This window comes from Anser anser (assembly GCF_964211835.1).
Source record: "Anser anser genome assembly, chromosome: 13".
In the NCBI taxonomy this organism is placed as follows: Eukaryota; Metazoa; Chordata; class Aves; order Anseriformes; family Anatidae; genus Anser; species Anser anser.
The window spans coordinates 15797074-15816887 of NC_139734.1; the positions used below are offsets into that span (position 1 = coordinate 15797074).

Sequence of the window (19814 nt, forward strand, 5' to 3'; positions counted from 1 at the left end):
TGCTTACGCTATGATATATTGTAGCCAGTAGTGACACGTTTCTGTGAGATGATACAGAATTCCTGTCTCCTCTGAAGATCAACAAGATAAGGTAAATAACCTAAAGCCTTATCATGCTTCATTTCTGGTAATTATGGTCAGTCTGTTTAACTGGAAAAATAGGATCTAGTACCTCAAGAGGAAAAAAAAAGCTGTTAATCACTTCTTACTGCCACCATTCACTAAAAGCAACACCATATTTTTAAGCTTTATTAAAGATCTTGCCCCATTCTCCTTGTCTAGTGCTTCAGCACAAGCACTTTATGACAGCTGAAGAGTGCCAAAAAGTCAATTTGAGTGAAAACAGCTAGCCTGGAATGGAAATATATTCATGCCTCTGTTGGCTCTGCTAATATAAAAAACACCTGCAAAATGTGACTACATCACGCAACTATGTGGATTTTACTAGACAGCAAAAAGCTTCAAATGCTATGTACCTGGAAAAAGTCAACAGCATCCAAAATGTGGCTGAGAGCTCAAAAACACCTGCTTCACAGACTCAAATTTTGTAAGTGCCAGGCACCACCACCACAACCTGCTACCTGACCGGGGCTTTACTATAAGCTTGAAAACCTTAATGGGAACATATATGAAAGAAAGTGGTGGCCGTCCAGGTGGGCATCTAAGGCCTGGGAAGAGGAGGGTAACGAGGCGGAAAAAAGGGGATGTGGCTGTGGAAGAGCTGTGCTATGGAACAGAATGAGACGAAAGGCTGAAATGAGGAAATCACAAAGGTCTGAGTAAGAGAAACAGGGCAAATTACCATGGGAACAGGGATTAAGAACGGACAGAATATATTAAACAGAGCCTTGGGAGGGTACAGGTGAAGGATGGAAATTCAGCGTGGGGAAGCAGCGACGGGGAGAAAGATCATGATGCAGAGGGACGAGCGGGCACAAAGAGTTATGGCCTGGGTGACAAAGCAGGAGTATTTTAAAATACCGGGGAAATATCCCAGCGGGTGGAATGCGCACAGCCGACCGAAGTTACAAAAATGCTATCTTGAATAATTTACTAGGCGTGGGATTTATGGAAAAAAATGGTACTTATCTATAACCCGCCTTTCTTCTCCGCTTACTTTTGTTCGGAAAGCCTGCCTGCAAATCTCACCTGCAATACAAACCGATGCAGAGACAGCCGAGCCTGCACAGAACAGCAAAAGTAAAAATTATAGATCATAAATCATAAACCCTGCCCCGGCGGGACCCCGCTCCCCGAGGTCCCCCGGGGCCGCGGGGGCTCGGCGCAGGCGCGGGCCCCGGGCTCGGGGCGCCGTGCGGGGCTCCCGGCGGCGCATGCGCGGCCGGCGGCGGAGGTGGGGGGGGGGGGGGGGCGTCGGGCCTGAGGCGCTCGCTCCGCTCCCGTGCCCTGCCCTCCGCGCCTGTCCCGTCCCGTCCCGTCCCGTCCGCAGGCGGCGGCGGCCCCGGGAGCCGCGGGGCCGGGAAGGGGCCTGTAGGGGCTGCCCCCGGCATGGGGCGCTGCTGGGGCCGCCCCCCTCGGCGGGCCCGGCGCGCCCCCGGCCCCTGCCCGCGGCGCCGCTCGCGGGGCCTGTAGGGGCGGCCGCACCGCGCCGTGGGGAGCGGCGGCGGCGGCGCGAGATGAGGAGCCGCGGCGGGCGCCGGCAGTGAATGGGCGTCGCGGCGGAGCGGGACGAGCCGCAGGCGGGGCCGGGGCCGGAGCCGCGATGGCTCAGGAGAAAATGGAGCTGGACCTGGAGCTGCCGCCGGGGAGCGCCGCGGCCCCGAGCGACGGGGGCGGCCTGAGGAGATCCAACAGCGCCCCCCTCATCCACGGGCTCAGGTGAGCGCGGCCCGGCCCGGCCCGCACCGCTCCGCTCTGCGGGGCCCGGGCCCGGAGCCCTCGGCCGGTGCCGGGGGGAGGTTAGGCCGGGCGCCCGGAGCCCCGCCGGCCGAGCTGAAGAGCTCCCGGCCCTCCTCAGAGCTCCCCTCGCTGCCCTCCGGCCCCGCCGTGGGTTTTGGGGCTGAGACCCCTTGGTGCCCTGCACGGCAACTGGGCTGCGGCCGCTGCAGTGGCTGAAGCAGCGACCTGTGCCGCTGCCGGAGCTGCCCGAGTCCGGCACAAGTCACAGCCCTCTGCGCGATTACTGCAGTAAGTGCTGCTGGAACAGCTGGCAGCGACAGCGAGGAACGTAGTTTGATGGGACCCTTCAGTTACACGAGTTGCGCTTCTAGTGTTAAACGGTGTCAGATGTCCTGTGGAGTGTCCTGGCTGATACTGGTTCTGTTAGTATGCAATACTGGGAGAAGCACGCGGGGTGGGGTGGGTAGTTTTGTTTGGACGTTGCCATTAGCGCGACAGCGGCTGGTATTTGCAGGGGGCTCGAGTTTTTGCACGGTGTTCTCTGTCAAGCTCTCCTCAGCCGATACACAGGCAAGGGCTAAGAGCAAAGCTCTCAGACGTGCAGGTCTGTCGCGTGCTTTCTTTGACGCTGGACCGGGTTGCCTTAGGGAAGCTGTGGATGCCCCATCCCTGGAAGTGTTCATGGCCAGGCTGGACGGGGCTTTGAGCAACCTGGTCTGGTGGAACTGGGTGATCTCTGTGGTCTCTTCCAACCTGACCCAGTCTATGATTATATAGTTTCGTGTTTGGGTAACTTTATAACTCAAAGTGCTATTTCCTGCCTCTTTGGGGCAGTTTGTGAGGTTGGGGGATGCCCCCACATCTCTTAGATGACGTCAGTAACATCTAACTTCAAGGTGGGCTATGTGCTTCTACTAGCAGTATGTCCACAGGTGAGAGAGCATATTGACACTAAACTTTTGTAAAAGATAGCATAATATATAAGTACTTCTTTTTTTCCTTCTCCTTAAACTTCATGTTTCTGTAAAGAAAAAGATATTAATTGATGAATAAATCTCTCATAAATGTTGTACCAAAACAACTGACTGCTCTACAGTTCAGAGAACATTAGTGCTTTTGCTACTCAGTCGTGATTTAAAGTAAACATTGTATTTCTTTTATATAATTTTAATAAGCCGCTATCATTTTACAGTTTGATGCAGTACAGAGGTATTGTGAATGGTAGTTGTTCCTCAGGCAGATTTCTGAGCAGGTAAACTAATTATGTAACCGAGACATAGGTGTTCTTATAAGCTTAGCCTTATAAGTTGTTCCTTATGAACTCTGAGACGCTCTACTTTTTAAAAATACAAAACAGGCAAGTGAAAGAAACAGCCCAGCATCTAATAATCATGCTGTAAACAAACTGTTCAAGTCAAGTTCAGGGCATATAGCCTGAGCTTTTGCTGTAAAACGGCGTGTATACTACACTAGGTGTTTATAGAGATTAAACCAAAATCCCACTGAACTAATTTCAGGTGGTTGCAGTGGTTTGCCTGCTAGTTAGGAATTTTCCAGTAGAAAACTGTTTTTGCAAGATTACAGCTCTTGGCAAGAAACTTCATTTTTTTCCCAGAACGGCTTTGTTGGGTAAACTGAAACAAAAGCTCTTGCTCTTGGACAGCTTGCTCTTTCTGCTCCGTCACTGCCTACTGACTTGATTTCCTCGTTAACAGATTTAGTAAGAAGCGTAGAGAAAGAGGTGCTGTAGAGCCAGAGAACGTCTCCAGGTGAATATTTTAGATCACAGAATGTACCTTCCACAGAACTTTTGATTCCTATTCTCATGCTAAATCAAATTGCTTTGTTTTCTTTTTTATTGGGAACTATAAGAATTTTCTGTGAAAGATAAGTCTGAGATCTGACCAATTCTCTAGTGTTTTTGCAAGGGAAAATAAAGGTAAGGATATTTATATTTCCTTCCTCTCCCTTTCTTCTCTTCTAGTCAGCACTGAATATTGGACTCAGCCTCTGACAATGTGTTACAGAATCCTTCAAACATGTTTTTTTCCATTCAAAACCTGGATTTCAGCATGCACCGTTTATGCTGTGCTGTGCACTGGTGTACCAGCCAGCACGCTTACACTAAAGAGAAGTTGTAGTTGTTGGCCTCAGCCAGTAAATCTCATCTCTAAATGTCAAATCACGGCCCCTTTGAATTCCTCCTGTTCTACTTCCTGTCAAAGAGCAAATGTTTGATTTCTTGTGGGTGTAAATTGAGTGAAATGTCTTTGAAAAAAGTAGATGATGTCCAGTCATCGTTGTATTTGATGTTTTAGAGGCAATACATTCTTCTTGGTGAAAAGCACAGTGCTTGGAACAGTTGCTATTGACTCTTAGTTCTGAGTATGGGTTTGCTAGCTTTCATCTAGCTCTAAATAAAAATGATCTAAAACTTTTGTCCAACTGGTGCATTTCATAGTGGAGGATTCTGTCTGACGTGTCTTTAAAGTGCATTATGATTATCAGCCTTTAGAACACACTAATGCTCTTGGTCAGATTAGTTTTAAGAGACTATTTTTGTTGTAGCTGAGACAAAAAGATACAACCCAGTGAATTCCTGTTATTTGGATCTTATTACAACCTTACGTATGGATCTGTTTGCCTATGCAATTCCTCAGTGATTTTTAGGCATGAGGATTGCAGGGTTGCAGCTCAAAATTCTATGTTCTAGTGACCACAACTGTTTATTTCTTTTCTTCAATCTCATTTTCATTAAGTACACTTGATAACATTAGCGATGACCAGAGAAACTTACTGTAGGAATCAATAGAAACAAAGTTGCCTTGAGAAAGGAACACAGGTTATGGCAAATAATGAACCCTGTGCTATTAAGTTGATGTGCTGTTTCCCGATTACAGACATGACTGGGGTCAAAAGTCTTAAGCATACTGCGAAAGCAGTTTAAAAAGTCCTAATTTAACCTCTGCTGAAAAAGAGTTGAGAACTTATTAAACGTTTGTAGTGATAAGTGTTATCGAGATGCTGGATTTTTTGTGCTGCTGGCACTCAAGCTAGTTTCCAGTTACTGTTTGTATGCCGTTACAGATTTGTTCTGTTGAATGATGTCTGAAGCCTGTAGCTGTTCCAAACACAATAAATTCCCACAGAAATGATCAGTCTTAATTTTTCAGTTGTTCTGCAGTCTCAGTGTGATTAATTAAAATCATTAATTAAAGTAGTTGAGATTTGGGTGGAAGAGCAATTTGGTTTCCATTCAGCCAACATGCTAGAAGTGTTCATACATATGCGTCTCTCAGGCGCTTTGTCTTGAAACAATCGCTGTCATAGCATTTGAAACTGAGCTTACAATAAGAGGTACTGTTTGATGGGAAGGAAATGGCTTTTGCATTTGACAAGTGTTTCTTTTCACAGTGATAATTCACAGGTGTTCCAGGCGAACGTGTTGCGAACCCGCAGGAACAGTACCACAGTTATGAATCGTCACAGTCTGGTAAGAAAACTATTAGACAACCACGTCCAGCCCAAAGCAGAAGTGTGCAAACAGGAGGAAAGAATAAAATGAGGTTGTAATCTGTGAAACTAATACCACATATTTTCAGAAACAAGGCTCTATGCTGACGTTAATATGCTGTAGCTGTAGGGAAATGTTATTTATAGGCCGTTTGGTACTTGCACTTCATTGCATTTCATTGTCATCACAACTTTGTTTATAAAATGCAAGCCGATGTTCTAAGATGGAGTAAGAAAGGTAGTTAGCAAAGAAAACTAATTGTATAGATGTATTATTTTTCGGTAAGCAATGTGCTAATTATTTCTGAAGTTTAAGAAATAAATGCAGTGATGTTCCAATTTTAAATTTCTTGTTATATAAAAGTCAGAACAGATTGTTGTAATCAACAACTGGTATAACAAAATACAATGGCTGATAGAACACGGAGCTTGAGACCCCCAGAATGAGTAATTCCTCCTCTTAGAAACATTCGTTTGTGATTTCAAATTTTATCACGCTTCTGTTACTGCAACTCCCCAAAATCTGAATCTTTAAACTATTAATCTGAAAATACAGAGCTTCAACCCAGAGAAAATGTAGTATATCTTGTGGCTTTAGTACCTTATGAATTGTGATAGGAGGGTGTGATTTTGACCAATTGAGAACACCTGCACAGGACTGCATAGATTGGTTTGGTAACCCTTATCAAAAGGACCAGGGTACATTGTTTAATAACATTAGTTATTTCCTCTTACTAAAAGGAATTTTTTGTCAAAGTTTCGTGCAACTTTTCCTCTAAGATAGCCTTAGGAAACAGGTAGGCTTTTAGGATAACACCTAGCTGCATTCAGCAAGTTTTGGAAAAATTGAGCTATGTTCAGGTAGGAGTGGAGTAGCATTAATTTTCTAATTAAAATTATTTCACAAAATAATGCTACCGTGCTGGTTTCAGTGCATTCTGATTTGTGGTTATCCATGATTTTTTTTGCTAAGTTGGAGCCGCTTGTAAACCTGATGGCAGTTACCCTGTTTCTTCAGATACCTTCTGACAATAGTTTAGAAATAATCTGTTAGCCCCATGTTAATCGGTGAAGAATGCCACTCTCATATTTTCTTGATTGCTGCCTCTTAAGTAAATTTCTGCTTTAAAGTCAGGCCAGGCAAGTACTTCAGCAAAAGGTTGTGTCTGTAACAGAACCCGGATACTTATTTAAAGCTTCAGAAAGATTATTAGAACTCGCTTTTTCCTGCTAAGAAATAAAATGTTACAGACTGTATTGTGGTCAAGAATTCTTAAACAATAGTCTCTTTATTTCATGTATTTTCTAGGGTTGCAGCTTAGGGTAAGTTTGTTTATGCTTGTGGACAGACTAAAGGAGAAACAAAGGTGAAAGCTCAGTTTACTAGGTTTACTTCTTGAATATCTTCAATTGTTGGGGAAAAAAAAAGATGCTAATTTGGGAAGCATTGCCTGTAACTTGTCATGAAGCGGGACTAGTTCTGGTATGGCTGTACCAGAAACAGACATTGCAGTCTTCTGGATTTTGTAACTATTCTGTTTTCAATAGTAGATGAGAAGTATTTCTGACTCAATGAGCAAGGAATGAAATAAGAACGGATTCCTTAAAAATGAACAAAAAGTTGAACATCAGAGAGAACTAATACTTGTCAATGGACAGTTTTTCCAGCATTAAGAATAAAAATATTCTAGAAAATGAGGTAACTTCCTCTGTTAAGAGAGGAAAGCCAAGTGCAGTACTTAAGAACAAAAATTGTCTTAGAGCTAACAAAGGAATTTTCGGGAACAATTTTCAGTTTGCATTTTTGGGTTGTCATGCCTGAAGTAGAAGAGCTTTTCAGGGAAGAGAGCGTGGGCTCCAAAACTGGCAAGCAGCATCTCAAGACCGAGAGGTGAAAGGTAGGATAGGTCTCTTCCCTGTCTTTTCCCTACCATGCACTTTCCTCTATATGAAGAGCTTTTTCTCCGTGTTTATCTTGCACCTGGAGCTATGTAGGATCCTGTCCTTCCAACCCCTTTTGGGGGGCACATCAGAGACTGGAAGTAAACACCAGCACCCATGAAGATGTATCCCTGCGGTCTTGTAGATTTCTTAGGCTTGTAATTCTTCTTCTCTCCCTGCTGTGCAAGTGCTGACAAAATGCAGTTGAAACTTATGCTCAAAATCAGGTGCTTCGTTGGCCGCTATATCAATGCCTTGTCCACTTTGAAACAGTTCTTTGAGTTGGGCTGTTTTACGTTTCTGTTGAGGATGGCAAGCAGCGTGGAAATGGAAAGAAATTTAGAGATTATCCCATACTTCTCGTGTCTTAAACCAGAATCAGCTATAGCTAAGCAATTTTCGGAAAATAATTAATCTTCAGCATTAAGGACCTTAAGCAACTTCACCTGGTATTCTTTTTAGAGCAAGGTGTAAATTTCTGACCTCAGAGAATATTCCAAGATGCTGGATGACATCTGCTTTGATAAATTTAATTTTACAGTAGGTGAGTGATAAAGTATACTTCAAAACATTTTTTGTGTTTAAAAAAACTAAGTTTTACTACAGTGTAAGCGGTAATAAGGAGGGTTAAAAGGTTCAGTAACTGACTCAAACTGTTAATGTGAAGAGTTTATATAAACAATTATGAGTTCACCTAACATTTTATGTTAAATTTGTGGGGAAAAAAATAATCAGTTTTCTGATCTATGTTGTTACCTCACATGGGAACAATGGGAGTTGTTAAAAATGCTTTGGTAACTGAAGGTCATATTCTAGCACCATCTTCAGGGCCGGGGTGGTGGTTGTCCTAGTTGCTCAACTACATTCTAAAATCTTTTTTTACTAACATTTCCAAGTCTCAGACTCCAACTCTTTTCTAATGACAACTACAGGGGCTGCTATGCACTTCTGTCTGGTTCTTAATCTGCAGTTTTCTGGTAAATACATGTAATTGCCAAGAAAGGATCATCTATGCTCAGAATCTACTGTTTATTTCCTTCCAGAATACATCAGTGGCATCTAGTGAGTAATTTTTTTTTTTCTTTTAAGGCAAAACACTTTTAGGCTGTGGTTAGATGTTCAGCTGCTATTTCAGCAAAAGTATTGTTTTGGTTTGTGTCTTTTTCTTCTTTTTTTGCTGGCTAAGTTCCCTGTTATGGTTCACTGCGTGGCCCCACAGATGCTTGTGTTGGCAGAAGAGAGGGGGCAGTGCAGGGCCAGAAATGGAAGGGCAGTGGCACCAGGGGCAGCTGACTGCTTATTTTGGTAGTGCTGCCTGCCAAACTGGTGCTAGTGAAACTTTACCTTCAGTGAAAAAGATTATACAGCATATTGGAAAAGGAGAAAAGCAGACGGTTTTTCTCTTCCATGTTGGTAATTTAGTCTTAATAGTTGGTCATTTGTTTATTTATTAAGCTTTGTGCTCTCTTAAAGTGTCTGGGACTTAGCATAATTTTAACAGATGGATTCAGTTTGCTTTAGCAAGTATTTTAAAGTGACTCAGGCTCCTAATAGTCTCTTTTTATAAGAATTAAAGTACTATGAACAGGGAAAAAGTGGATTTTGAGCACAGAGTGAAGATCATGACTTGTTAGAGATGGGATGTAGGATTAGTCAAATCTGCATCAGATCCTGTTGAGGAATGCTTTGCTGTCTTTGTTCTATTTTTTTTTTTACTATACGCTGGGACCCATTGGTTTGATATATGTTCTATTAATGTTAAACCTTAAAGTACTTGGATCAGTCATAAAATCAGAATGTAACGAGTGGAACAAATGCATTTCTACTGGGGAGTGACAGAGAGCACAGGCAGGAATGCACTGTTGTCCAGATCCTTTTCTGTGCAAGAATCAAGGTCAACCCAAGGTCCATATTGGTTCATCACATTTGGACAAAATTTTAGTAGGTATATAGGATTTTTGGGAGCCCGGTATAATAGTAAAGTTGACTTAAACTAGACTTAAGAAGTAGCTAATTGTAAACACAGGACATCAGTAGTGTGTGTTGTGACTACGTTCTGCTATGAGCATTAAACGTCCTCTTTGTGTGTGTGAGATTAAAATCTTTTGCAAGTAAAAGGGCTCAATGTTTGTTTGTTTTAGAGGGAGGATTCTGGATATATGAAGCCTTAGTAATCTGTCATAATTTACCGTAGCTTTTTGTTTAGGACAGCAAAATCTTTGTATTCTTCATGACACTGATTAGAAGATGGTGCAGTACCTGGTTAACAGAATGAGTATTAGTTCTCTGACCAGCTTGGTGAAGCTGATGAGGCCTCATACTGCATGAAATATGACAAACATTTAGTGGTAGTACAAACCTTACTTACTGAACACATCCCTTTTAAAAAGATGCCTTGTATTTTGAAGGGGTTTTCAGGGAAGTTAAACCTCTCTGACTAAAGCTTTGAGTTCTTGATCCCTGGTTCAGTTATGACAAAAGCCAACTGATGGTCAAATGTTTTGAGGGATGGGAAATATATGAAAGTGATATTTTGAGAAAACAAGCACTTTAATTACTTTGTTTTTGAGAGTGCACTTTTAGATCATAGTGTTCCAGGGAGATCTTGGTGCAAAGCTTGATAGAATTAAGAGCATTTTTAGTGACATCCTCTCCAATTTCAATTTTTGTCACCCAAATATGTGAAGCTCTTGAGAAACCTGAAAGGAACTATTTAACTCTTTGATAGCCTTCCAGTAGAGGATTTTATTTTCATCTGTCAAAGTACTCATTTGTAGGCAGGCAACAATCCAGAAGTTTTTTTCACAATGTTTAGTTTTGGCTTTGTATTTTTAAGGATCTATTGGGGAACCTGCTGGATGAAAATATTTGTGCAACCATATATATGAAAGGTAGCAGTGTGCTAGTTAAAAGCAGCATCATTCTGTAGAAAAGACCGTACAATGTAGTTAGCATTTATAATAAACTCATTTTATGCAGTTTAAAATATATATATAGAGAGAGTGAGTTTAGGATAGTGCTGTAGAGTAGTTATTAACATTCCTGCACCTTTCCCTCCCTTCTCCCCTGTGTTTTTTTTTAAGTGTTTCAGCTGTATGTTGTTTTGTTCTGCAGTTTGTGCCATCATCTCCTATACGTATTCCTAGCAGCCGTCTTCATCAAATCAAACAGGTAAGAACAGATTGCAGTTCTTTTTAAATATTGTTTATAGGTGGTTAGTTTTTTTTGCAGTTAATGTGCAATGGCCTTCAAATAACTATAGATTTTGCTATGAAACAGTAGACTGCTGCATACTCTATATCACTACTTCAAGGTGTATTCAAAACTAAAGGCTGTATCTTGTTTGCAGAGTTCCAAATTTTATCCAAAAAACAAAACCAAACCAAAAAAACAAACAAACCACAATTCTTATAGTAAAGAGAAGATTTGAGAAAGAAGAAAAAAAATCTTAAAATGGACATTTTAGAAAAGAGACCTTTAAATGTAAACCCTTAGGGTGAAGTTTCACCGAGTTTTTGGCAGTAGAGCCAGCATAAATATTCAGGGGCAGTGACAAAGTATTCCTCAACTTGTGTTGGCACAAGATTGTGCGGCCATAAAAAGAACTGGATAAGGAAGCAATTTGGAAAAAAAAATAGTTCAAATGCATTTGGCTGGGCTGTTTTTCATCTGTATAATATTCTTATCCAGATCATTACTTGTGCTGTTATGGCATGAGGGGAAGGACCTAAGAGCAAATACTTAGGAAAGGAGAGGGGTGTGGTGAATATCTGAAGCCTAAATAGCACTGTCACCAGACAACAGACCACAGTCTAAAGACTCAAATTTTAAAATCAACAAGCCGAAACTCTTGTGGCTCTTCCATTTTAATTTTGACTTTTTGACGGTAGAATGATAAAACTGGCTTGAAGATGTTTGATATTTTTTTTTCATTTAAACTTGCAAGTTTGCCATGGATAGACTTGTTTTCTTTCTTTTCTGTAAAACTAATTGAATGCTTCAGACAGCGTTTTTTGGAATATGGCTTCTGAAGTAGTGTAAAGTGCTTCTGCTTCTTGCTGTGGATATTTAAGGTGCATGCGTAGTAACCCTGAAGAAAATAACTGCTTGTGTTTACTAAGTAAACAACGTACTGGCTTGAACAGATTCTGAAGCACTCAAGTGAGTTTTAGAGCTGAGAACATGAATGACTATAGTTTTGTTGCTATATTTATTACGTGAAATAAAGTTTGATAATTCAAAATGTTTGAAAATACTTTTGCATTCAAAATTATTCCATACATTTATTAAGCTGAACGCTGACACTTCCTAATTTGTGTTTGATAGCTGAATTCAGAAATTGAAATTCTCAGTACTCTCTCTTCTTACCAGCACAAATGGGAACAGCGTGCTCTAATTCTGAGGTCTTTCAAATCTTAGCAAATCACACAATTGAACAAAGATAGACTCTCCCTACATATGATGGTGATTGTGAAGATATTTAGTTACACTTTTATTCTTGAACTGAATTACGGAATCTCCTCATTCACTCAACGGACTGATAGTATTCAGTTAGCATTTTAAGGAATGGTTCATAGTCAAGAAGGGAATGAATCAACTTTGTACTTGGTGTTAAAGTTTGTTTAATTACACCTCTGATCCATTTTAATAGTATTTTATGATAGTTTTAGAAAAAATACCATATCCCAGATGCTGACAGTGTCTAGTTAGCTACATAATGTGTATTCCTTATTCTGTGGATCCATGCTTTTAAGCATTATTTATGCTAGTTTCTACTTTATAAAATAATACTATGCAAGAGTGCATAAAGATACTCTATCATGGGCACAAATTTTCATTTGTATCAACATTGTTCAGTTTTGTAACTACCTCTTGGATAATAGTGAATGTACAAAGAAAAAAAAGCTTCTTGAGAAACAACCACCTCCCATTAACACTTAGTATGTGATGGTCTATCTTGAAATGTTTCTTTTCTTTTCTCTCCCCTTTGCTTCTCTTTTTGTAGGGAGAGCTTAAGGTTACTGTTACTCAACAGAGCTGAATAAAATCTTCTCCGTACTGAAGTGAAATGAAACGATTTTTTTGCTGACTTGCTGTAGCAGATCTTTTTTTTAATCTTAATTTTTCATTTCCTACTCTTATAGGAAGAAGGAATGAATTTGATGAACAGAGAAACAGTACATGAAAGGTAAACATTAAGGCAAACTAACATCCTTAATACAATTTTTTGTGGGCGTAGGACAATACATTTGTTTTCTTCTTTATAGAGAAGTGCAAGTAGCAATGCAGATGAGCCAGTCATGGGAGGAGAGCTTGAGCCTGGTAATGCATTCATGTTTTCATTTGTATTTCTATTATCAGCATCAAGACACTAGACACTCGCATGTCAACATTTTCTTTTATATTTTGACCTACTATTAAGGTGTTGATATATTGCTGTTTTTGATAAGCAATTTTTCACACTAGTAAGGCGTAGAATTATCAATTTTAAATGGATACATGTCAGTTCCTTGGACTGCTATGTCACAAAAAAATAACATGAATGTTTGCATGTCCAAATATTCTTCCATGTTTTGATACTCCACAAGTAATGTTTAAGGCTTTTTTTTACATGGCTATGTAAATGTGTGTGTGTGTGTATATATATATATGAATAAGAAGGGGGTAACTATGGAATCTTACTCAATTCCACATGAAACAGTCCTTTTCATGTTAAGATAGCTGCTCATAAGGTTAATTGTACATCCTATTTACAGAGTGACAATGATTTTGAAAAATCGTCATCACCAAAGCAAGTAGACTTTGTCCCAGTCTCTCCAGCTCCTTCACCTACCAGAGGAATAGGGAAGGTGAGCAAAATGCAGTAATAAAGCTTTTGTATTAAGTAGTGCTAACTAAATTCAATCAACTTAGCAGCAAAAGATTTAGCCACCTGCACCTTTCTACCTCAGCTGCAAACCAGAAACTAGAGTAAACAAACAAACCAACAAAAACACCTACCCTGAAACTCCAAAACAGAAACCACCATCTGAATTTTTATGGAGTGTTCCGTTGCTAATCTGTGGTTGATAAAACTTAATTTACATTGAAGCAAATGTAAATTAAGAAGAGGGGGCATACATTCTTATTTTACGAACTAGTCTGTTTACCCAGACTATGGTGAAATAAATGCTTGCCAACTTGCATGTGTTTTATGTAAAAATTGAATCTCTCCAAATTTTTTTTTCCTCAGTAACCAAAAGTGATATCTTGGTATACCCAGCCAGATTGGTTGCTTTAAATTAATATTGGATTGCTCATTTACCTGTGATAAGGATCAGTTTTTACCATGTGTGATACAGTATTTATATGTAAATAACTCAAACTGTTTTGCTCTCAGCAATGTTTCTCACCATCTTTGCAAAGTTTGGTTAGTAGCAGTGGATTACCTCCAAGTCCTAGCCCAAGTCCAACAAGGAGATTTTCAAGGTAAGTACCAGATCATATCAATAATAGGAAATTGGCATAGCTAGTTCGCAGTAAGCTTTTGAAATACGAGAATTTGTTATATAAATAATTAAAATTGATATCTGATTACAGATGAACTTCATACGTTCATCCAGACATTAGATTTTACAGTGCCTTAAAAACGTTTGTTAAAATCATCATGTCAGAACATCAGGAAAGTGGGCTGAACTTCAGCATGTCTTTGCAGTGTAGTCTTTATATTGCTCTTAATCACTTTTTAAGTAATTCTACTAAGAAAAAACAAACACATCCACAGTTTCTTACAGATTCTGGTTTTGATTTTATTGGATGTTGTTTTGAGTTATGTAGGAATAAAGCAATTAAATTTCATTGGGCAGTAACACTTCAGCAAAGTATTGCCTGTCAGCTGAGAAATAGTCACTACCTAGAGTGTGAGCTTTTAGTCTGCCCCTGTTGTGAAATAGTGTGACCTAACCTTTTCTGTTAAGGTCTATACTTCCTGGTACTTCTTTTAAATAAATTAATAAATGAAAATAAAACAACAAGAAATACTTTTGATAGGCTGTTTTAATGGCTATTTTCTTAGTGTTGTTTGTTATCTGAATATCTTTTGATTCTTTACATGTTTTCAGGCTTCCTCTGTTAATGGTGATATCAGTATAGCATCTGCCTTCTTTTAGCAGGAGAAGCCAGAGTCCAATTAACTGCATTCGACCAAGTGTTCTTGGGTCAATAAAAAGAAAAGGTACAGTATTTGTTTTTTGGCTAACATTATAAATTGTTACTTTTAAAATAATTATATAACTTTCTTCATAATTCTGTCCAACTGTCTGATGCTGTGAGTGACTAGAAATAGAGGGTGCTACAGTTGACCAAATAAATGGAACTGTTTGTAGTGATAAAACAGTCAAATTGATAAATTAGTATTTTCTATTTTGTAAAACTAATACTTGTTCTGACCTTAATGCCTCTCCATTGCTGTAGTCATATAGATCTGATAGGAACTGAAGTAATCTGTTTAACAAAAGAGAAATGCAACCATTGGTATACCTAATTTCACAAAAATCTTTTAAAGTCCTGACTAATCGAAGTACACGAATACTGTATATTTAAAGTCATTCTTCAAAAACAAACTGATCCAGAGACCTGGTAGACACCTTACAGCTTTATATTCTATCATCCTACATTTTTTCTCAAGTTTAGCATAAGGTTATTTTATTGCATCTGTTTTTAAATATATCTTCTGCTTCATATTTGTAACAGATCACTTCTGACTCTTGAGACAGATTTTTAAAACGCTTTTCTCTTTGTTCTTACATAGTCTATTTAAGCATATATCTGCTGTCCTTTCTTCTAGTGTATTTGGAAGTCAAATTCAATATGTAAGTTTAATGATAATTCTGAACCGCCTTTATTAATTGCAACAGGAAAACCACCTTTCCTTATTCTCAGCTTCTCTACTTTGATGGAGCTAGTCAGTGAACTGATTAGCTGAATAAACAAAATGAAAAATTGATTTTCCTCTGAAAGGATAATTAATTAAAGGATAATTTCCTCTGAAGGATAATTATCTGATACCTAAATCTCAGTCTATAACTCACTAAATTCTCCTAAATATTAGGCTGAAAGGTTTCCAAGCAATAGTCTTTAAATTTCAGCATCAAACTCCTGTGTTTTAAATAGTACAGTCTGATGGGTGCTATTTTATGAGTTTGAACTTCTATTTTGTTTGCTCGTGGAAGTACATTGCAAGTAGATTTTAGTTCAAATGAGAAATGTTATTTTTTTTTTATCCCTCCCTTGTCTCTTACTGAAGGGGTGACAGAGATGGAAGATCATCCAAAAAGATTATTCCAAGGATCCATGAACATGCTTACTCCTGAAATTTCACATCACACGGACAGTGTGGGATGGTAAATGCCATACTATTTATTTGTGTGAATTTCATCAGAAGCACTACAAGAAGTTTGTGGTGTGTTTTTTTAATTATTAATACGAACATCCTGTATTTTTGAAGCACTGAAAGTATCATAGTAAATGGGCAGTAAGATTCACTACAATTTTGGAATTTCTTGGACCTTTGTTAACCTTTGTTAACATGCTTCACGTGTATGGGCATTGAGCATGTTTAGGAAAAGATACCTTATGGCTGGCAACTTTTGGAATCCAGTTTCAACTTGCAGTCAGACATGAATGTTAATGATTGCGGGTGTTTGTGTGTTTTTTTTTTTTATTCCCTTGCTGTTAGTCACATCGGAAAATTAGTCTGACCCTCCCTGCTGGGAGGAGATAAAAAGCACTACATAAAAAAAAATCATAACGGCTTGAAGTAGCAAGGTAATGTGATTTAGTATTTTAGTCAAGAAGGTAGTAATACATATGGTACGCCTACAAAACTATCAAGAAAGCATTGTTTGCAGTACCTCTGGCCTTTCTGCCTCCCAGCTAAAGTACATAGCTGTGCACAAGCTTTGAGCCTGTTGCAGTGGAGATAGTAAAATGGATGTGTTTTAAGGATATTTGAAAAACATATCTTTTTTTTCCCCCACATTCTATTCATAGTAGGCATAGCATTGCAGGTTTAGTTTGCTGCTACTTGTTTTAGGAGATGGCAATTTTTAAAAATGGTTTGATGCCATCACTGGTGATAGAACATCTACAATTATAATTTTGCATCCTATAAGACATGTAGTGATTGGTAAATTGAAGTATGTACACTATGCATTAAATCCCTTGGCAAAAGGCATCTGGATACATGGGGACCTTGTTAGGAGATGGGGTGAAGCTTGCAATGAATTTTTCAGCTTGATGCCTCTAAATCTCTAAATCGTTTCTGGGTAAGCTGAAGGAGAAAATTATCAGAATGTTATCTCTGTGTTTGGAAGAGACTGCAAGGTGTATTGTTACAGATTTGTTTAAAATACAGTGTTTACTGTTCCTTCAAAGATGTAAATTTGCTTTTAAAATGGGTTTATAATGAATGGGAAGCTAGTATTTGAAACTTTTAAGAAATATTAGAATATTTAATTTCTCATATCTTGATGTTGCTGTGTTTTCAGTTTGTCGTCACATGCTCTTGATGACAATAGAAGCAGTGCAGGCTCTTCTTGCGACTCGCCAGCTGAAGTTAGCACCAACACAGACTCTCCAGTCTCACTGTCTGACTCCAGATCTCCATTTTTACCAGTAGACCTTACAGCTAAGTTACCTATCGATTGAGAAGCACAAGTCTGCTAATGGGACACCAATCAACAGGCTGGATATCAATAAGACTTTCTCTTGTGTGTAACTGAGTCTTTTATGTGATTCTGTTCCTCATAGGAACTTCCAGAAATGTCATTATTTCTAGAAAACTTCCAGAATAGTTCCTTGAGGAGGAATTCACGTTTCTAGTGATTTGTATGACATTTACTAACAGTACAGTAAGCATTTGAATTGCAAACATATCTGATGCTAACATGAGTGTACAAGCTATGGATTTCTCACAGATATATTCTTGTTGGTGTAAGTTACAAATACTGTATATACCTTCTGCTTGTGGACATTGGCTTTCCAACGGCCAAAAGGTGGTGTCCTCACTAATAGAAAGTGGTGCTCTAGGTGGTAAAAGAAAACTTTCACGTTTGTCCTCTGTCTTAAACCAATGAAGCAGCTTACTTAATTTGTTTTTATTCCTGGAGTGTTAGGTATTTATAATTTTTGTTTTCATGTGGAAAAGAGAATATTGAGGGGGAAAAAGAAATGAATCTTGTGTTCTGATTGACTGTTAATCAGTTCTGTGTTCTAATTAGATACCAAAAGAACAAGTTGGTGAATCATCATCTTAAATTCACATGTTGGATTTTACTCATGATCACGACTGCTGTTGTGACTAAATCCAAAGTTAGTGTGGAACCTTCTGGGGTTTTGTACTTTTCTTCTTCCCCATTTAGATGATGTATTAGAGTGGTAGATGCTCTGTTAATCTTTTAATGGGGAAAAATAGTAATAATGTTTGGAACAAAACATTAAATTGTGAGATTTTAGTATCTAGTACTTCAGAAGTACATTATTTTAACAGATAGCGTTTGTCCTCATGTATGACTTTTGATGGACAGAAATAATGAGGGACCACGAATGCTTTTATAAAGGCTGAGGTGATCAAACGTGCCTAATCAGTATTTAATCTCGTGATGTCACTTTCCACCAAATATTGACATCAAGTTACTTCTGCTGTTGTGACATTCAGATGCTCATTGGAAGTCTAGAATTCAGTAATCTGATGTGTTTCAGGATTCTTATACTGTGTTTGAAAAGTCGGTAGGTTGAGGCATCCTTATTTCAACTCTGAAATTCCGCAAACAAGAGGACAAATCTGCAAACCATCATAGAGAGCTGCTTCAAATTTTCCAGTGGCAAACTCATTTTTAGTTGTTGACTCCTGTTATGCAATTGAACTTCCCCAGCTGGGTCCCCCTTTGTATGTGTGTATGCGTCTTTACTATGTGGTTTTAAGCCTTCTCTCCAGAGAAGTCAATAATGAAGCAAAATGTTTTGCTTTTAAACACTAAATCTTTGTAATGTGTAATAAAATGAGAAAAGTTTGGAAACTTCCTCGAGTAGGAGAGAAGCCCACTCTGAACTCTGCTGTGAAAGATTCACGTGGATGAAGCTTTGATTGAAAGCAGCCATAAAAGTAGAAATGGATGACAGCATGAAGACCTGGTGAGCTGAGGACCAACAACCAGTTATCCTTGCTGTAGAAAGAAAATAGAACCTATTTAATAGTTTTACTCAGTTCAATCAAGGTATGTCATAGTTTACTTCTGACTTCATTCCTCTTAAATTATTGCAATAGTCAACTTCCTGGTTGCAGATTCCTTTTTTTTTTTTTTTTTAGTTCAGACTGCCCTTTGCCCCTGTGGCCGATGGACAAACTTGTCTTTTAATGTCTGTTTGGTTGTCATCTAATATGGCATAGTTTCCTTTTGCAGTTTCAAATATGTGCCAAAGAGTTGCTGTGCATTCACCCTTTTGTGGTGAGGGCAAGACTGTTTGTTTTTTTTTAAATCTTGCTTATTTCTTAAGAATGAGCCTCTTGGTGTCTGTCCCAGTCTTTTAAAAAAAGATGCATCAATAGAGGGTTTTAATAGTTGCATGTGGGTCAACTTGTCTTTTTTCTGTTGAATATTTATGCTATTTTTCAAATAAGTGCCAATAAATGGAAACATAAATGTTTTTCTGTTTCTGCGCTTTGTTAGAGAGGTAACTATATTACATTATTACTTTAATCTGTGATTAATTTTTTTTTTCTTTTTTAAATCAGAATATCTATTGTAACACACTTCCACCCAGTCTGGTTTGCAGTGAAGTTGGCCCTAAATTCTGCAGCACGCTTTTCTTTTTCGTGGTGCAATGTTATCTTCAATTTCTGTGACAACTCTAGGAAAACTGAAGAATAAAAATGAACATTTTTAAAAGATAGTCTTTGTGGTTTGCCTTGGTAGGGCAATGTATGTGGTTGGAGCAAGAAGAAATATTTATGTATTTGCAGTTGCTCTTTCTCCGTCTTTTGTAAAAGAGAAATCATTTTAAACTTGTAGAATAAGGCATCTCAATTTCTTGTCCATCTGTGTCATCAACTAGCTGCGGTTTTGTGCCCTGGAGTCAAGAGGCATCTACAGTATTTTCCACTGAAATGTGAGATTGAATTTTGGAATTAAACTGCTGCAAAACGTGTATATCGGAGGTCAGGGAATTAGGATCTTATACGATGTACATAATCCACCCTTAACACACAGAGTAGCTCGCGCTGTTAGTATTACCTGCGTTTTACTAATTCTCCATTTACTTGAGAACAATGAATGTTGAAGCTGTGCTTGCACTGTGACATGGTTACAGTAGTATTGCATACGATGTTTCTTAAAAGATCTGAGTGTATTACAAGTGTTTTTGTCTTTGTCATCCTCTGAGAAATGCATCTTTCTCGTCTATATGATGGTCCTATATATAATGTATACGTGTAAGTATTATATATAAACTGGTTTTATTCC

At 38.8% G+C, this 19814-nt stretch overlaps 1 protein-coding gene across 2 annotated transcripts; it reads left to right on the forward strand.

Annotated features, from left to right (window-relative positions):
- Window positions 1-1558: 1558 nt before the first annotated feature.
- Window positions 1559-19814, forward strand: LOC310880834 (P2R1A-PPP2R2A-interacting phosphatase regulator 1). Of its 2 annotated transcripts, none has more exons than XM_083797225.1 (10): window positions 1559-1839; window positions 5275-5353; window positions 10429-10485; window positions 12459-12502; window positions 12582-12636; window positions 13071-13163; window positions 13694-13782; window positions 14466-14527; window positions 15599-15695; window positions 16842-19814. In XM_083797225.1, exons 1-10 carry the CDS (start codon window positions 1724-1726, stop codon window positions 16999-17001), a joined length of 852 nt encoding a protein of 283 aa, XP_083653351.1. In that variant the 5' UTR covers window positions 1559-1723; the 3' UTR covers window positions 17002-19814. The 2 variants fall into 2 exon arrangements, with proteins under 2 accessions (XP_083653351.1, XP_083653352.1); XM_083797226.1 differs by having other exon boundaries at window positions 1612-1839; window positions 14463-14527.

Bases quoted from the DNA above. Each gene is read 5' to 3' on its own strand.
- LOC310880834 (XM_083797226.1), top strand. From the start codon at position 1,724: ATGGCTCAGGAGAAAATGGAGCTGGACCTGGAGCTGCCGCCGGGGAGC. The intron at 10,486-12,458 runs GTAAGAACAGAT...CTACTCTTATAG, and splicing joins GTCTTCATCAAATCAAACAG to GAAGAAGGAATGAATTTGAT. The intron at 13,164-13,693 runs GTGAGCAAAATG...TTTTGCTCTCAG, and splicing joins CTACCAGAGGAATAGGGAAG to CAATGTTTCTCACCATCTTT.